This window comes from Rhinatrema bivittatum, chromosome 12 (genome assembly GCF_901001135.1).
Source record: "Rhinatrema bivittatum chromosome 12, aRhiBiv1.1, whole genome shotgun sequence".
Classification (NCBI taxonomy): domain Eukaryota; kingdom Metazoa; phylum Chordata; class Amphibia; order Gymnophiona; family Rhinatrematidae; genus Rhinatrema; species Rhinatrema bivittatum.
The window spans coordinates 51,002,374-51,021,883 of NC_042626.1; the positions used below are offsets into that span (position 1 = coordinate 51,002,374).

Here is a 19,510-nt window from a genome sequence, read left to right on the forward strand (position 1 = left end):
GGGCATTAGGCTATTCTGTGTTATCAAGGTATATTGATTTGTGAATCAGGCAAAGGACTTTGTAATTAATTTGGTATTTAATTGGTAGCCAGTGTAAATTAATTAATGTCTGAGTAATGTGATTGATTTTGTTTCCGCTGCATAAGACTCTTGCAGTAGCATTCTGCATTAGGGGTCTGATATAAATGGATGGTAATCCAAGTAAAAGAATTACAGTAGTCAATTGTGGAGAAAATTAAAGTTTGCAAGATTGTTCTGAAGTCATTACATTCTAATAGTGGTTTTAGCCATTTTAATACTTGAAGTTTGTAAAAGCAGTCTTTAAATTTTGTGGTTTATTTCAGATTTTAGTTCATGAGCAAGGATGAACCCTAGACCTCTGACTTGGGTTACTGAATCAATCTACATAAAATTAGTCTTAAATTGAAAATTTGTCAACGGTGCTTTTCCTGTTCAATAATATTTCTGTTTTTTGATGGTTAAGGATTAATTTCATGTGGGATAATTGTTGTATCAAAAAACAAACAAGTAGCTGGTTGGACTTTCTACGGGCTTCAGTCCTCTCCAGGTGGGCTCCAAGGCTCTCTTGCAGTCCAAACTGTGCAGTGCTTGTTCACCTTGGTGGACATGTGACCTGGAAAAGAATGCTGGAAGAATCTGAAGCTCACTGACTCTGTATGCAGGAGTGACTGTCACCAAAAACACTACTTTCCAGGTCAGTGGCTCAAAAGGAGCTTCCATCAGCTGGGACAGAACCTCGTTGACGTGCCAAAACACAGTGGGAGGCTTAATGAGAGGTTTCAGATGATGCAGGCCCTGCATAAATTGGAAAACTAAAGGTTGTACAGAGATGGGTTTACCTTCTGCCTGGTGATAAGACCACCTTAGTGCAACTGGCACTAAGACCAGACTGATAGATGTAGAAGATAATCAAGCACTCTTTATGTGCTGAAGGATAAAACTATCTAGGGTCTTATGCTTACACCACAAAGCAAACCTCCTCCACTTAAATCCAAAGGACCTTCTAGTGGAATCCTTTCTTGAAGCCAAAAGAACTCTAGATACATCCTCAGACAGATCAAGGGGTCAAAAACACTCAGCCTCTCATGCCAAAGGTATGTGGCGTCTGCTTCTTATCCTCCAGTAATCGAACCACCAGTGATTCGCCCCACTTACTAGCCAGCTTCTCCAACTGTCTCCCAAACAAGAGCAAGCCTTTAATGGGCAATTTAGTTAGGTTAGTCTTGAAGGGCACATCAGCTGACCAGTTTCTCAAATATAACTGATGCCTGGCTGCTATTACTGAGGCCACTCTGGCTAAAGTCAGACCAAATCACAGCCTGCATCTGCCAAGAAGGCGGCCGCTGGCTCCATAACTGCCCTGGAATTCACCCCAGAGTCAGCAACCTCTTGAGAGAGACGTAAATGGAAGCAAGCCACCAGGGAACAACCAGAAGCTATTTACACAGTCATTGCCACTGCTGCAAATGCCTGCTTAAGGCTAGTTTCAATCCTTCTATGCCACTCTTATGGGAATAGTGTTCCATTCAGAGACTGCACACACAAGTGCATCTACTTTGGGTTACAAGGGGAACAGACCTTCCAAAATCCGACCCCCCTTTGAAACCAGCCTCTGGGGCCCAACATTCAAGATCAATCAATTCTTAAAATGGCCTCCATTACTGCTTCATGCAAGGAAACCAACATGGGATTTCTCTTTGGCTCAGATACAGAATCTGCCCCAGTAACCCAGAGCATTTTCAAGGTCTGGGAAACAGAGCTGGTAGTTCATCTCTATGAAGCAACCGTCAAAATCCTATAAGGTTCTAGTCCAGAAGGAACCTAATCATCCTTACAGTCAGGATCGGCATCATTTGTGCCATCCGGATCGCCACTGGACAGTCCCACTATAGGACGACTCCAGCGCTTAACAGCAGGTCCAGGCAAGGTTCCTACTTGCAAGTCTGCCCTGGGAACATTAAACAGAGCAGAGGACTTCGCCTGAACAAAAAAAAAAAAAAAAAAAAAAAGATTGCAATCCCTGGAAAATTCCACCAGGAGGTACACTCACTGAGCCACCATCCCCTGCTGACAAATCAGTTAGGGGAGGTCCAATATCAGGCGCCCACCTGAATCTTTACCCAGAACAAACATCCGGCTGGGAAGAAACAGGCCTAGTGAATCAGAGGAAGATAAATCTCCCTGAGCCTACAAACAGTGCTGGCACAAGTCAGGGGGTACTCCTGGCTGAAATGCCTGAAAATGATAGGCAGTACAAAGAGAAAGGCACAGATTCGCTAATCAGCGACCAGAGGCGTGCATCTAGCTTTTTTTTTTTTTTTTTTTTTTTTTTTTTTTTTAAAAGGCATCCAAACATTCTAGGCATCCCTAGGATAGGCGCCGCAAAAAAATAAACTTTAAGCGCACAGCAAAGCTCAACACAAGCGCTCAGGTAAGTGGACAGTCACTTAAGGAACCGCTTAACTTGGATGCACAAAATACTAGGTCTCCTAAGCATCCAAAAAAAATGGTCGCCCGACTTGGACACACACACACACCAAACTGACAATCCTGTAGAGGGCAGCTTAAAGAAAGCATGCGAAATGCTGTTGAGGCCTACCACGTGTCGTGCAGCAAAAAAGCCTCAGAGCAGGGTCTAGCCTATAGAGGCTGCTCATGTCCTTCGACCTCCCACAGAGCGGGACGAATGTCAAAACAGCACACCAAGCACAGAGACTAGGGGGGGGAGGAGGAAGCCCTACACAAAACACCCTCCTTCTCTAAGTATAGAGACAGTTTCTGGCTGCAGGGGGGAGAGGGCATGTGCCATCACCGCTGCGCTCAGCTTCCTGCACCCACTGCCTTTCAACTGTTTAAACAGCTAAGTTTATGCCGGCTGAAAACCAGCTACCAGATCAAGGCACACATCTGAGGGACTATGGAAATCACTTCAGGAATTCTCAACTGAGGGAGGGACTATTTGGTATCACCACAGGAGAGCGGGGCTAATTAGTTTCCTTACTTCTTTTCAAATCGAAGCAATCCCCAGTGGGGAGATGCACGTCCTCCATCTGCTGGAGACTGAGAATACTGGCGGGCTGATGTCACTGCAGGGGTATATATACTGTGACGTCAGTTTGCTTCGTCTCCATCTTGCTCTGGATTCATCTGACTGGATGCTAAGAAATCCCAGGGGGTTTTTTTGTTTTCTTTTTAATTATTATTTGTCTTCCACTTGAATGGAAATCTTGTGTTGCATTAAAACTATTAACCATTAACTAGCACTTCTACATTTTAGGGGAGCTTCGGTAATTCCCTGCTCTAAAAAAAAGCCACTGCAGTACAGGTAGCATTGGATTCCCTTCCTTGTAACAAGTTGGAAAACTGCTTACAGTTTTCTAAATCTCAATTAATGTGGAGCTTAGTTGCACTTAAAGGCAGTCAAACATGATTTCTATTTATGAAATCCCTGCAAATATGCTAGTAGCTATTTTTATAACCCACCCAATGAACTTCCCTAATATGTATATACCAATATCCAAAGCAAATATCCATCTCAAGACTTTGGACTCTCTAAACTAAGCCTGGTTTTCCTAAGCAGGGCAGAATGAACCAGGTTATGGTGGATGGGGGAGGGGTGGGAACTCTTACGCTGCTCGTTTAGTTCAGTGATAAGAGGCCATGAGGTAGAGCCAGAATGTTGGAGGTTCAAACCCTGAGGTTCCCAACTAGGCTGCAGTACTACAGAGTGCTGTGGTGAGTGTGGAAACTTCACATTGACCGAAATGCTCCCTGTATGTTTTTCAAAGCCACCCAAGCCTCTGTCCTCTTTAGATTCTCACATTACTCCTAGAAAATTGCCAATTCACTTGCTCAATATAAGCAGACAATGAAGCATTAAACAGAAACAAAGCGCAGAAGGCTTCACACTTAAAAGTAAAGACTGACATGAATTTTTTTCCTACCTCTCATTGTCCAATTCATTGGGCCTTGCTACTAAAATGGGAAACCAAAAACCATTGATTAAGATTTAGAATACCACAGTACAACTTACAAGAGAAAAAAAACTTTAAACTGAACCTTAAAGAAAAGATATTGGCCATCAGTTTTAAGTTAGTGGTACACAAAACAAAACAATTTCATACAAAATAGAAACATGTTGGCAGAAAAAGATCATATGGCCCATCTAGTCTGCCCATCTGCCCAATTAATTTAACTTTCTAATTCTCATCTCTCATTCAGAGATACCCTGTATTTATCTCATGCTTTCTTGAAGTCACTGGGAGACTATTCCATGCATCCACCACCCTCTCTGTAAAGAAATATTTCTTAAGGTTATGCCCGAGTCTGCCCCCTTGTTCTAAAGCTTCCTTTCTGTTGAAAGAGGCTCACTTCCTGTGCATGGAAACCTTTGAGATATGTCTCCATCATACTTCCCCTGTCTTTCTTTTCCTCTAGGGTGTACATGTTTATATCTTGCACTAAATATTTTGGATACACTTCTATGTCTGAGTAGACTTTCTCTGTCTCCTTTTTCAGAAGGGTTGTTATGCATTTAACATACATCACCGAGTTAAAAATCCTCAAATGCATTGACAAGGTCATCAAAAGGAGATCTTATGTAGAAATGTTGGGGAAAAATACAAAACCCCAAACCTCAATTTATTCCCAAAGAATTATTTTGGGGGAGGGGGGGGGGGAATAAAAGCTCCCTCCCACCCTAACTGCAAATAAAGACATGTAACACACAGTCCTACAAAAAAAAAAAAAAGGCGCTCCCGACTTTGAACCTCTCAAACACAAGTCTGGTTTTCAGGTTAACCAAATAAGAAGAATGCACCACTCTCTCATGAATAATTATGGTAGATCCCTGAAAACCCATCCTGTTTAGTGGGTGGGGAGGAGGGATGAAGAACAAAGTTTGAGAAAATCTGCAAAGTAGCATGCAAGAGTTCTGGTTATTGAACAAATCCTCACCTCTTAGCTCAGGCCAGATCTTGTTCTTCCACTGATCCCAGCACACAATTATAATTAGCCCGAATGCCAGCAAAAATAGCATCCTCAGAGATGTCAGAGCAAAAAACCTGGGAAAGAAAACAGACAGTCACAGGGATTCTCTCTCTTTACTAAAAAGGAACAGCTTTGAACACTTGTATTCAGTATGGCAGGCATTTCAGGACTAGGACTTGAAAAGAAAGAAAAAAAAGTTCTGCTTCACTCTGCAGAGTTTTCCAGCTGGGATATTTTATACACCGGTACTTCATGTTTCAACTTTCCTACTTCTGTCACTAACCATATTCATATGTGCATTATTCAATAAGTCACAAGCTAACAATGCTCCTATTTCAAGAGCTTACATGCCAGAATCCAAGCAAAAAGAAAGCTAGTGCAGCAGCACTACTCAAACATTAGCTGCCCTTGCTTGGGCCTTACTTCTAGGTCTGCTTTCCTTTCTTCTTCTAATGTGTGTTACTTTTTAGGTTTTAAGCCTCTTTCCTTCTTAAACTAAAGGCGTGCAGATCATGAAGTTATGCGTCTCGGCCCCAGAATCTGTTCATGGGAGCTTCTGCCGTATTCATAAATGTCAGTTTATCAGTGGGATATTTTCACGAGGCGCAGAGGAGGATCACACAGTATTACCCGATTTACACGTGGCAGCTGCAGTTAAATAGATGTGGCCTTGAAACAAACAATTGAAAAAAAAAATCACTCTCGTAAGGAACAAATGTAAAAAAGGATCACAATGCTTTTATTGTGACTGGCAACTGAATTATTTAATGTCTCGTTTGCTCATGGTGCTGCTTTAAACCCCAAGCTTCCCATTATACAGCAAGTGATGAAGTAGAAAGTCGAACCAGAGTCCCTATGTATCTAGATATGGGGGTCTAGTTATGCGATACTGTCCAATCGACCTTCTGAGGATGGGAGCCAACTGCCAAATTTTAAATTAGTGTCCAAATCTACTAAGTATTAACAAACAAGCCTAGCTATCAGAGCAACCAAAACATGCCAACGTAATCAATCGTTTGACCACATGCATGCAAATCTCTCCAGAATATTCAATGTTGTCCAGATTTGGGAGCCACTGTACTGAGCAAGGTCCTTCATCTTGTGCCTACAAATACTCCTGGCATAGGAGCCTTTTCTCCTCATATAGGCTCCTTTTGTTATCTTGGATCCTAATGGTTTTTGCTAACAAAATTCCAAAACCAAGCTTCGGGGAGGTGGGCCAGAGGCAGCACTGTTCTGCTAATAAAAGGTAGGTCAAGCTCAAGATAAAGAGTATCTGAGGCTTACTCTCCAGGGATACAGAATTAGAAGCAGTGGCAGGGCTCTAAGATTCAAAATAATTGCTGAAGGATTTCCTTCTAGTCACTACAGTAATTGCTTATCCATTTATTTACACGCACACTCGGCTGAGGAAAGTAAAAGCAGCAGGATCTTGAGTATGGAAGCACATTAGTGGTTTACTTTTATTGAAGTAAAAAGTAAAAAGAAAAAACACACTAGATAACTACATCACCTCAGTAGCATTCATCTAAAAGGCCATAATGCATCTGCCATACAAGCAAGAGATAGTACAAAAAAAATAAATTATAGGCTTTCATTTAAATAAAGCTCTACTAACCGCATACACAGTGATTCCAATGGGTAATCAGAATTTGTCACACAAATTACCAATTTAACATACCAAAACTTACTTTTCATTCTTTTTAAAATCATGAAACATACATAAGAAATTGCCATGCTGAGTCAGACCAAGGGTCCATCAAGCCCAGCATCCTGTTTCCAACTGTGGCCAATCCAGGCCATAAGAACCTGGCAAGTACCCAAAAACTAAGTCTATTCCATGGTACTGTTGCTAGAAAATAGCCACTGTTATTACTAAGTCAACTTAATTAATAGCAGGTAATGGACTTCTCCTCCAAGAACTTATCCAAACCTTTTTTTAAACCCAGCTACACTAACTGCACTAACCACATCCTCTGGCAACAAATTCCAGAGTTTAATTGTGCGTTGAGTGAAGAACTTTCTCCGATTAGTTTTAAATGTGCCCCATGCTAACTTTAAATGTGCCCCCTAGTCTTTCTACTATCCGAAAGAGTAAATAACCGATTCACATCTACCCATTCTAGACCTCTCATGATTTTAAACATCTCTATCATATCCCCCCTCAGCTGCCTCTTCTCCAAGCTGAAAAGTCCTAACCTCTTTAGTCTTTCCTCATAGGGGAGCTGTTCCAATCCCCTTATCATTTTGGTTGCCCTTCTCTGTACCTTCTCCATTGCAACTATATCTTTTTTGAGATGCGGTGACCAGAATTGTACACAGTATTCAAGGTGCGGTCTCACCATGGAGCGATACAGAGGCATTATGACATTTTCCATTTTATTAACCATTCCCTTCCTAATAATTCCTAAACATTGTTTGCTTTTTTGATTACCAGAGCACACCGAACCCACGATTTCAATGTGTTATCCACTATGACGCCTAGATCTTTCCTGGGTGGTAGCTCCTGATATGAAACCAAACATCATGTAACTATAGCATGGGTTATTTTTCCCTATATGCATCACCTTGCACTTATCCACATTAAATTTCATCTGCCATTTGGATGACCAATTTTCCAGTCTCAGAAGTTGGATGGCAGCAGCCATGCTTTTTTTTTTTTTGGGGGGGGGGGGGGGGGGGGGGGGGAGATAGTCAAGGATGACATCATGCACACCAGTGTCCAAGTGAGCCATGTATGCAGGGTAGGATGCCAGCTAGGCCATTTCCAGCACAGACCAAGCAGCTACCAGTGTATGATATCACACAGGACCCTTCTGCTGACATGGCTATTCCCAAGGAACTACTCAGAAGTAATGAAACACCTTGTGCAGAGGGGTTTAATGCCATTACCGTTGAAGTATTATGTTGGACATGGATCAGAAGATTTCTTTAAAACCAGGGATGTAAGTTTAAAAAAAAAAAAAAAAAAAAAAAAGTTTAAACTGAAATAATGATCAACAATTAACAAGTGCTGAGCAGGAGACTGGAAGGGGTGGAGCTGAAATGAAGCCAGAACCCAAACCCGAAGGGATCTTGTACAGCAGTATGAGGCAGAAGTGGAAGCAGCAGCTCAGCTGTCGCTGGAGCTCATCTAGCCTGGCAGAATTGCATCAACATAAATTATCTATAATCACTTAGAAATTGTGTGACCTGTATATTCTTTCAAATTAAAATGAAAAAACTTGAGGAAGAACACTCAAAATTAGGCTATTGTACACATCACAGTAGTCCGTGTTTTAACTAGTGTAGCGCCTCCATGTCATCAACCTATCCCTCCTTATGTACGTAGTCCAGTACAGCTTCTATGGTTACATTACTTTTGGTTTTATACAGTGAAGTTATGATTAACCGATAACAAGTGCAGAGCCGGAGACAGGAAGGGGCAGAGCTGAAAAACTGCATCAGCAGCATGAGGACGACAGCAGTGGCAGCCCCGGATCCTACCTCACTGCGACGACGTTGAGCCAGCTAAAGGGCAAGGCTCAATTTAAAACAGCAAGACTATACTTATCAATTAACTGTTATTAGCAGCTTTGTAGGCATAGGCTCAGCGTTTACCTCAGTAACACAAGCTTCCAGTTCTAATAGGGTTCTTCCATCAGCCTGAATTCAAGCCTCGACAAATGAACCAAGCATTCCTAGCTTCCACAACTGCTAAACAACTGGCTCCCACCCACAATACGAGGCTTCATGTTCAGACACCAGCATTCCTGTTTCAGCTGTTGAAACAGATCACACCCAGTGTCAGCCCACGCTTTCAGCCCTCCACTTTTCCTCAGCTAAGCAGCTGATAAATAGTGGAAGGCAGGACCATTACACACAAGAAGCTAAGAACTAAGGGGTAGATTTTAAAAAGGTGCGCGCACCGGTCCATGTATGCGCGCATGTTATAAAATCCGTGGGCCGCATGCGCATGTGGCACGCACAAGGGGGCCTAATTTTAGAAAAGTACATGCAGCGACAAGATCGGGCCTCTCCCAGTCTGCTCCAATTAAGGAACAGACCGGGAGGGAGCTTCCCTACCCATAATCCCTCTTCCCCTCTCCTCCCCACCCTCTAAACCCTTTTGCCCACCTTTTCTTTTTTTGCTTACTGCTCTGTTGGAGCAGAAGCAACTTGCCTGCGCTCGCTGACTGCCGGCGCGTGCTTCCCTGGCACAGTGGCAAATGGCCGCTGCACCAGATGCCTCCAGCCCTGTCCCTCCCCTTTCCTTGGGACCGGCACTTCTGCGCGTAACAGGAGTTATGCGCTTGGCTGGGCCCCTTTGAAAATGCGCGCATGGCCGTTTAAACATTCGGCCGTAAGCCTCTTTGCAAGCCCAGAGAGGGGCCAGAGCCTGCCATCTAGGTCAGGATTTCCCCAAGCAGGGCACCATGGCACACTGGTATGCCTTCGGGCCTGAGCAGGTATGCCATGGAAAAGTCACCACTGCCTGATACTCAGATCCAGGCCAGCACCTGTGCTCTGCTCTCAGCACCTTGCAGCAATCAAAGCATGTACAAGCTCCATTCTGAGAACATGGATCATCATGCATGCTTCCTCTTCCTAGCTATAGCCATAAGCCCTGGGAGTAAGGTAAGAAGCAGGGCATGAAAAGCCTGGCTCCACTTTTATTCTGCACACAGTGCTCACAATACCTCATCTTTCCCCTCCTGAGCTTCCCCTTTGAGTTCTTCCATCCTCTGTCCGATCCCCAAGCTGAGTCAGACAGGGAGAGCATGCACGGAGCTCTGGGAATAGCAGCAATGGTGCAGTTCTGGCAAGCACATGCAGCACCAAGGTAACTGAGCCAGCTGCACGTACCATACTGACCCTCTTCCTTCTCCTGCACTTGTACATGGGGAGAACTGGCACACTGAAACAAGTTCACATCTCTCGCAATACAATGGCTGTTGCTTTCAGTACACTGCTTCCTTTGCTATTGGGTGAGCCTAAAACCAACCAGTACATACACAGTAGACAAATGGCAGAAAATCAAGTTTGTCCATCCAGCCTGCCCAGCTATTCCTGTCCATGCTGCAGGGATATATGCCACTGACAGCCACTGACCTTTGACTGAAGGCTGTTACACCTTATCCAAGTCAGCTTTTGATTTGGTTCTCTACCATCCCAAGTAGATGACACCTTCCCCATGTCCTAACAAGAAGCTCTGCAACAACTCAAATTAAAGTAGAAAGGATTCAGGAATAAACACTTTTCTACCAGATTATTTTCAGATGGATTGTTCAGTTCAGAGTTTCCTTATCCAGATTTGCACGCATACCTAACTAGTCTGGTTTTTAAGCATCTAATGAATATGCAATCAATTTAGCCTGCATAAAGTATGCAAATACAAATCCTGAAAACCAGTCTGATTTTCAGGATAGCCACAATAGTTAGCAGACACTGTGGTAGGGTGGGGTCAGGGAAAGCCAAGCCCTATGGCTTGTTTCCTTTGGGCCGAGGATAACTTCAGCCTCTGACTTAGAGCATTTCACACTACAGCTGATGTTTGGAACAAGCAAAGGAAGATCTTAATGAAATACCTCGGGCCAACAAATAGCTAAAAACAACAACAAAAAAAATGAACAAATGTAAAACTGCCTGATTAACTTGTATTTTATAGAAACTGCATTTCATACCAACATTTTTCAGCATAGCTTTTAAACTGTACATTTTGATATTTTTAAAATCCTGCACCTGATGCAGACAGCTCCTAGACCTAGAATAAGATTTTTTTTTTTTTTAAATCAAAAACTAAGAATCATTTCCAAATTGGACTAGGAGGTGGGGATTGGGAATGCGCGCCTTCCTCCCTGTCTGAATACATAGCAGACCTACAAGACAGACTGGATGTGAAATGCAGTCAAGGGCCAACAGCAGCGGATCCCTTCTCCTCACTCTTAATTCACATAGAGAAACAGGACCAGCCTATGAAAGGTTCTAGGAGCAGAATGTCTTAGTGTCCTTCTAAAGCAGTCAATGATTTCCCAAAATCTATAATTACATTAGAAATAAGAGGAAATCACACCACCTGCATTTGTCAGTAACAAAAACGCTGCAGAGATTAACTCCCACCATTTTTAATGTTTGTCTAAGATTTTTTTTTTTTTGTAGAAAAAAGTGTCACCAGTTCATGCAGGCAGTACTATGCACATTGCTAAGAACACACACTTCATATACTAAAGAAATCTCAGTTCCAACCTAAAGAAAAATGTTTCTAGTCTCATCCTCCCCATCAAGGACTGCCTCACATCCATGCAGAACTTTAGAATTATTATTTATTAAACTTTCTGTATCACCTGTAAAAAGCCATCCACGTGGCGACACATAAAATTGCACCATGCATAAATGGTTACAGATTCAAAATAAAGTAAACAATATTTACACAGATGATGATATCTAGCTATATATTCCTTGCACTGAAGCCCTGTACCTCCACAGTTGGTAACAGATTGCCTTGCCAAAATTGGCTGGTTGGCCAATAATGGTCTTTTTTCTTTTAATATTCAGAAAACTAAATATTTCCCAGCCCACTAATACTGTGGGTTGGGAAACGCTCACCGCGAGATGTTATGAGCATTGTATATGATAATCGGGTGCTGCCTTTATTGACCAAAATTTGGAATCTAGGCTTATGTTTGGATTCTAAATTGACAGAGTCTATGTTCAACCTCTGGTAAAAATGTCTCTTTACGTTGAAGATGCCGACAGCATTTAGGTGCTCTTTCCCCTGCCCTGATTAGGCTTTAGGACTGGGTAACTTGCTTGTTGGGCTGCCAATGACCATGCTTTGAGCAGTGCAGCTGGTTCAACACGCTGCAGCCAGGTTGATTAGCGGAGTTAACCTTTATGATCATACTACCCCAGTTTTGCATATATTATATTGTCTGCCTGGGAAATGGAGGTCCCACTTTAGAATGATTGTGATAATACACAAAGAAGTAAACTGCTATGCTGGTACGAACCGGCTCATCTTAGGATCTTCAGGGACCTACTTATTAGAAATGTCAGCAGCTAGCAAATACAGATTGCAAAGTACATGAGCTAGAGTTTGGTTTGGAATGCTTTACCAGTTGGACTTAGAGCAGGAAAAGATATCAAGCTTTTTAGGAAGAAGGTAAAGACATTGTTTTAGCATGGCTTTTAATTCTGCTTCTTAAATGGATGAATATTATTACATTGTTTTGTTATTTGTTATGATTGTATCCCATGGAATCCGCACTGAACACATGGCAAGATATGGAATATAAAACTGTAAAAAAAGGAAAGATAAACAACCATGTACATAAAACTGATTATAGCCCTACATAAAAAGTACATGGTCAATAAATCAGCAGGGAACAAACACCCAAGGAGAGGGAACAAACAGCTAAGTGTGGGCCTGGCTGATAGATGTAAAATGGGTACTAGGACGTCAGCTTCTATCCTCAAAAGCCTGGTAAAGAGAGACAAGTTTTTATTGCTTTCCAAATTTTAGAATAAGTTGTAACAGTCTATCCTTGAAAAAACAAAAAAAGGTATGGATCAACAATTTTAAATCAGAGGAATCTATAAACTGAAACAATTGGCCGATATCTCTGAAAAAGAAAATTATTTTTTGACTACACCTGAACCATGAGACAATAGATAGCTTAGAATCTAACAACACAATATTCAGTAGGGGGCTAGGAGTGTGAAGCATGTCAGGAACTAAAGGTTGTGTACAGGACTGATGGAAGATCCATAAGGCTTCCGATCTGGCTGATTAACTTTCAATATATGATCTAAAAACAGATATTGAATTTGAGATTAGAAACAGAGAAACACGACAGCCGAAAAATACTGTAAGGCCTATCTAGTTTACCCATCCATCCAATTTAGCATTGTAATTCTCATCACTCCCTTAGAGATGCCACAGTTCTGGATTACAGTTACAAGAGGGGCAAGGGAAAATATTAAAAAGTAGGGAGGATAGTATCGAACCTTGTGGAACATCAGATAAGAGTTAGAGAATCAGACAACTCATGACCCCGGTCGACATGAAATAAGTATTCAGATAAATATTCAGAAATGAGTCAGCAAGGCCAATTGTTTTCTAAAACACTTAAGATGTAGACCATGGTCAACTGTGTTGAAGGCTACAATCATGCCCAACAATAAGAGTACCCTTCCCACCTGAAACCGGACATCATTACATAAAGCAAATAAGACTGACTCCGTGCAATGGCCTTTTTGAAACACTGAGATGGGTGGAGAACATTAGTCTTGGTGAGAAAAATCATTCAGCTGATCAAAATCAATTTCTTCTATAATCTTGGACAAGGCAGCAAGATTAGATACAGGCCTGTAATTTGCTAACAGATGCATCTGGAGATTTTCTTTTCCAGGAAAGGTCCCTCTACACCTGCACGAATTACCAAACCTTCTTCCTGAAGCAGTAGAGAAGACCTCATGCAGGACTTCAAAGGCAGATACTATCTGGATTTTGAGCATGTTAAGTTTTGTGTCACTGCTTTCAGCTCAGATTTCTTCATAATCAGAGTATTTCTGCTTGTGCTTGGAAGAAAGGAGCAATATTATGTTTCATCTTTTGTTCTTCATTCACAGGCACCATTTTTAGCTCACAACTATTCCTATCTACACACACACACAAAAAAAAAACCAATTGCATTACAACCCTCACAAGCCCAAGGCTTACATTTTTTAGCCAGCTGCAGCCTGAACCCATAGCAAAATCCAACAAGAGGAGTAAAAAGGAGCCAATCCTGAAAAGGCAGAGCAAACTATTGAATTTATTAACCAAAAGAAGGAACAGTGAACAGAAAAAGATTAAATTTACTAAACAGGTAAAAACAAACAAAAAAAAAGTTAGCTAAAACACTTTGCTACTTAGTAGTATTTGAATCTTGGCTTCCCAGCCTACTGCTCTAAGCACTAGGCTACTTTTCCACTCCATGCAAATACTTGGTTTTGTCATTATTCCTATATGGGTATTGCAGTGCTTCCAGACATATCCAAAAATAGCTGGTGAAATGTTCTCCCTCCCCTGTTTTCTGTAATACTTTCCTCAAATATTTTATTTTTTATAATATTGTTTTTCCTGGGAAATATCAAGGCCCAAGACTATTTCTTACTCTTTCTGCCTAGTGTAACTGCAAGATTTCAAGACACCTATTTTTGGCCTTGACCAAAAGGAAAAAAAAAACCAAAAAACAAACCAACCATGTGGCACAGCCATCAACTGGAAATATTTTGATATATGCTCTCATAGCCAAATTGAATCAGATAAAAATGTTACCAACTCCTTCTGAGGAGGTCTTATGATGTATTTTAATGCTATACGCATTCTTGGCGAACTTTAGCCTGTTAACCTCTTCATTAGACTGGATAAAGAGCCTCTAATTTAAGCATAACATCTAAACATGTGACACCAGGCATAAGATACCTCAAAAATATTACTTAGAAACAGCAAAGTACACAGCATGTTAAGTCATTTAAAAAAAAAATTCACATTTTTGCCTACAAGGATTTTAATAGTACCACCTGCATTAACATCATAGCATTCACTTTTAACAGCTGGATTGCTTTATTTTCAAACTAAAAAACAAATTGAAGAAATTACTTACCTGATAATTTTGTTTTCCTTAGTGTAGACAGATGGATTCAGGACCAATGGGTTATGCTCCCCTGCCAGCAGATGGAGACATATTTCAAAGCTGACGTCACCCTACGTACATCCCGAACCTGAACCCGAGCCTGCCCCTCTCTTGGGCTGTCAACTACGAAAGTACTGCGCCCGCCAAAGGACCAAGACCTCAAATGTTGAGTTTCAGTATCGACCCCTCATAGGTGAGGGGCACTGTGACTGCTTTCTCTTATCTTCTGGTAGCCGAGGAACTGGAGATTTTCCCCATTTTCTGGCCAGCTTTTCCAATTTGCTTCTGAAGAGGAGTGATCCTTTAAAGGGCATTTTTATAAGATTTGCCTTGGAGGTTGTGTCTGCTGACCAATTCCGCAGCCATAGCGGTCCTCTGGCTGCCACCACTGAAGCCACTCCTCTGGCCGAAGTATGGACTAGAAACGAGCCTGTGTCAGTTAAAAGGCGGCAGCGGGTTCCATAACCGCTCTGGAATTCACTGAGTCATCCACCTTCTGAGAGAGGAGTAGGCACAAATGAGCTACCAGGGCACAAGAAGAAGCAACCTGTAAGGACATTGCTACTGCGTCAAAGGCCTGTTTTAAGGATGGACTCCATCCTTTAAGGCCGCTCCACCCTCCACTGGGAAAGTTGTTCGCTTAGAGCAGGGGTCAGGAACCTTTTTGGCTGAGAGAGCCATAAACGCCACATATTTTAAAATGTAATTCCATGAGAGCCATACAATATGTTTAAAACTAAATACAAGTAAATGTGTGCATTTTATGTAAGATCACACTTTTAAAGTACAATAAGTCTCTGAAAATATTACACCAGGCCTTAAGACACCAATACATCTCCTATTAGGAAAACGGACCAAGTCAGGCTGCTATAGAGTCCTACACAGAAACTACACGCCAGCAGGAAACCTCACCTGAATCACGTGCTGTCCCTCACCTAACATAGAATAAAGAGACCAAAACTCATAACAAGAAGCATGCAGAAAAAACTGAATTGGAAACTGCAACAAGCCAGAGTCTCTGTATGCAGTGTAACAAAGGAAAAAAGAAACATCACCCATCCTTATAAAACAAATCAAGAAATATAAAATCATCAGCAGTAAAACTGTACTAACAAAAAGAACATATTTTGAAACAGCTGATGAGTGGAATATCCAATAATTAAAAACTCATATAAAACATTTCCAGATACCAACAAAATATTTCAAAATAGCAGACACAAAGACCCAGTAATGAAAAATAATAAGGATACAAAAATTTTTTTGCTCTGCATACCTGGGAACATTTGATATCCAGGTGTCCTGAGATTGTTCTGAATTAGCAGGAGGAGGGGTGGTTTGCTTGGAACTTTCTCCTCTCTCAGTCACATACCAGCGCTCTCTCTCACACTGGCTCTCAATGACACACCTATACACACATGCTCTCAGTACTCACATATATGTTTTTTCTCTCTCACTTATATAGGCTCTTAATTACACATTTACACACATGCTGTCTATCTTTTCACGCTTACCCACACACACACGCAGGCTTTCAAACACACACATACATGCTGTCTTTTTCTCTCACACACACAGACTCTCATTCACATGCTTACAAACATGTCCTCTCTTTCTCTCATTTACACACAGGCTCTCAATCACATACTCACATGCTCCCTCACCTAAATCAGCTCTCAATCACACACAGACACACATGGTCTCTCTCTCTCATTTAAACACAGGCTCTCAATCACATACTCACATGCTCCCTCACCTAAATCAGCTCTCAATCAGACACAGACACACATGATCTCTCTCTTACTTATACACACAGGCTCTTAATCATACATACACATGATTTCTCTCACACACAAAGGATCTCAATCATACACACATACTCTTTCACACAAACAGGTTTTCAATCACAAACTTACACATACAGGTTCCCAATGGTAAACTTACATTCATGCTCTCTCTCTCACATGCAGGCTCTCAATCACAGACATACAGGCTCTCAATCATTCACATACATGCAATCTCTCACTCACACAGGATCTCAAACACACACAAAGGATCTCAATCATACACACATACTCTTTCACACAAACAGGTTTTCAATCACAAACTTACACATACAGGTTCCCAATGGTAAACTTACATTCATGCTCTCTCTCTCTCACAGGCAGGCTCTCAATCACAGACATACTCTCTTTCACATGTACAGGCTCTCAATCATTTACATACATACAATCTCTCACACACACACACACACACACACACAGGCCCCCCCCCCGCGGCCCGGAAGAGGAAGTGGAGCGTATCGGGTGCGTGCGCGGCAAGAAGAGGCCACGCTAGTGCGCTCGGCATCGGCCCGAAGAAAAGAAGACTGCAGCGCGGCTCGGAGGAAAATGAAGAGGTTCAACCGCGGCCGATGGGACGCCGCCTCCGCGAGGGCTGAAAATGAAGAGGTTAGCGCCCTCGCGGAGGCGGCGTCCCATCGGCCGCGGTTGAACCTCTTCATTTTCCTCCGAGCCGCGCTGCAGTCTTCTTTTCTTCGGGCCGATGCCGAGCGCACTAGCGTGGCCTCTTCTTGCCGCGCACGCACCCGATACTCCCCACTTCCTCTTCCGGGCCGCGGGGGGGGGGGGGGGGGCGGGAAGAAGAGAGCACGCCGGTGCCGCTGACTCCAGCTGTCCTACCGCGTTCCGCCCGGGCGGAGGAGGACCGGGGAGCAGCTGGGTCAGCGGGAAAGTGTGGCGACACTTGTCTGCGAGCCAGATGCAGCCCTCAAAAGAGCCATATCTGGCTCGCGAGCCATGGGTTCCCGACCCCTGGCTTAGAGAATACACAGACCAGCACATCCACTTTAGGGAAACGCAAATGCTCTCTCACTGCCTTATCCAGTGAGTATAGAGCGTCTAACGCTCGTCCCCCTTTAAAATTTGCTTTTGGGGCATCCCATTCCAGGTCAATCAACTCCTGGATGGCTTCCAGTACTGGAAAGTAGCAAGAGGCTTTCTATAGGAAAATCAGAATGGGAGTTCGCTCCAGGAACTCCCAGCATCTTCAGGGTCTCAGAAACCAGGGCCGGCAATTCATCTCTATAGAAAAACCGTAACATGGTCCTATGCAGTTCTAAGCCAGGGGGAATTTCCCAAGGAATTGGTATCCTCTTCGTCCATGCCGCCGGGTCCCTGCCAGGAATAGCCTTGGTGAGGCAGGGTATGCCTCAAAGTGTGCCAATAGGACTGGGAGAGGGAGGGCTTATCAGCTGAGGTTCTGTCCAGATAGGGGCAAGTGAGGTAGAAGACTGTGCCTGTACAAAGGCTTGAAGGCCCTGGAAAAATTCCACCTGAGAAAGCAGCAGGGTCCATGCCTAGCCCAGGAGGTACTGGGGTAGACACTGCTGAATTTCCCTCTCCCATGGATGACCCAGTCCCAGGGTACTCTGATCCAGGGTACTTCCAATTAAGGCTGTGGGTAACCCATCCTCTGAATGGCAGTAGGTGGGCTTAGCAAAGTCTGGGGAGGCCAACCCTCCCTGGGCTTCTTCACAGTGATGACATAAGTTGAAATCCAGGACAGACTGTGAAGCCCTAATATGACAAGCAGCACAGAGAGAAAGGCGCTTATGTTTCTTGGCTGCCAGAGCCATTGGTGGTGGTAACGGTGCATTCAGATTTCGGGTGCCTAGGCAGGATGTGGCTTTACCTGGACTCTGTGCTTAGTAGGTTGAGCGCGTACGTACATGTGCAACGTTATGCGTGCAGCGCCCAACGTACTGCGCATACCAACCCTTCTGTGGAGGGCAATACGGCACGCACAAAGACGCATGCAAGATAGTGCCACCGCGGTATACCACACAGTGTGCCGACCAAGCCTAAAGCAGGGCGGAGTCCACCAGGGGGATGCTCAGCTTGCTCTGAAGCCCACTTCCCCTTACCCCAACTAGATCAGGAACAGCATCGGTACGGCGCGCTGAGCAAGGAGATCGGAGGAAGTCTTACTGCAAACCCCTCCAAACATCTCTGAATTGGGGAGATAAGTGTGTGGCGGGGGAAAAAAAAAGATTTATCTGGGCTCAGCACTTACCGGCTGAGTACAGAGATGGTCTCTGGCTGCGGGGGGAGAGGGTTTTGGCTGTCACCGCCACACTCTGCTTTCTGCACCCGCTGCCTTTCAGTTGCTTAAGCAGCAAAGTCCACACCAGAAACCGGCTACCGGACCAAGGCACACCTCAGGAATTTTCAGCTGGGGAAGGGACCTTTAGGTATCACCACAGGAGAGCGGGGCTCAATTTTCTCTGCAATTTAAATGTAGAATTTCTCCTTCCAAGAAGTACAGCAATCCCCATAGGGAGAGGTACATCCACCAGCTGAAGACAGAGAAATACTGAAGGGCTGAGGTCACTGCAGGGGTGTATGTAGGGTGACGTCAGTTTAAAATCTGACTCCATCTCCATCTGCTGGCAGGGGAGCATAACCCAAAGTGCTCATTATCCAAACATTGGACTGAAAATTATTACCTGCACACTGCGAGCAACCAGACACAGGTTAAGAAACACCACAACTACCCTGTAACATTTCATTCCAAGGTTAAAAAGGTGTAGCAGCATGAGAACAAGTTGCATCACAATATTTGGTACCACATAAATGGTAACCAGTATTATTCTTCCCACAGCTGTCACAAAAGTGTATTTAAATATAATGCTACCAGGAAAGAAGTTTATTTTATTGCAAAATTTTAAAAAGCAGCTGATGGAAAACCTTACAAATGAACACGAAGCATCTGAATGATAATAGCTTACATCAAGCATTGTGTCTTGAGTAATAAAGCCAATTACCAGGATAGTGACTGGATCA

At 43.2% G+C, this 19,510-nt stretch overlaps 1 protein-coding gene across 8 annotated transcripts in view; it reads right to left on the bottom strand.

The window, feature by feature from the left end:
• Positions 1–19,510, bottom strand: part of RETREG3 (reticulophagy regulator family member 3) — a 44,160-nt gene that overhangs the window by 18,283 nt on the left and 6,367 nt on the right. For 5 of the 8 annotated variants that reach the window (XM_029573299.1, XM_029573298.1, XM_029573297.1 and 2 more), the window contains exons 3-4: positions 4,978–5,084; positions 3,966–3,996 (exon numbers count right to left, since the gene is read on the bottom strand). In XM_029573299.1, the coding sequence (XP_029429159.1) occupies positions 3,966–3,996; positions 4,978–5,084 (138 nt within the window). The remainder of the gene's footprint in view (positions 1–3,965; positions 3,997–4,977; positions 5,085–19,510) is intronic. The other 3 variants (XM_029573300.1, XM_029573302.1, XM_029573301.1) reach the window with 3 other exon arrangements.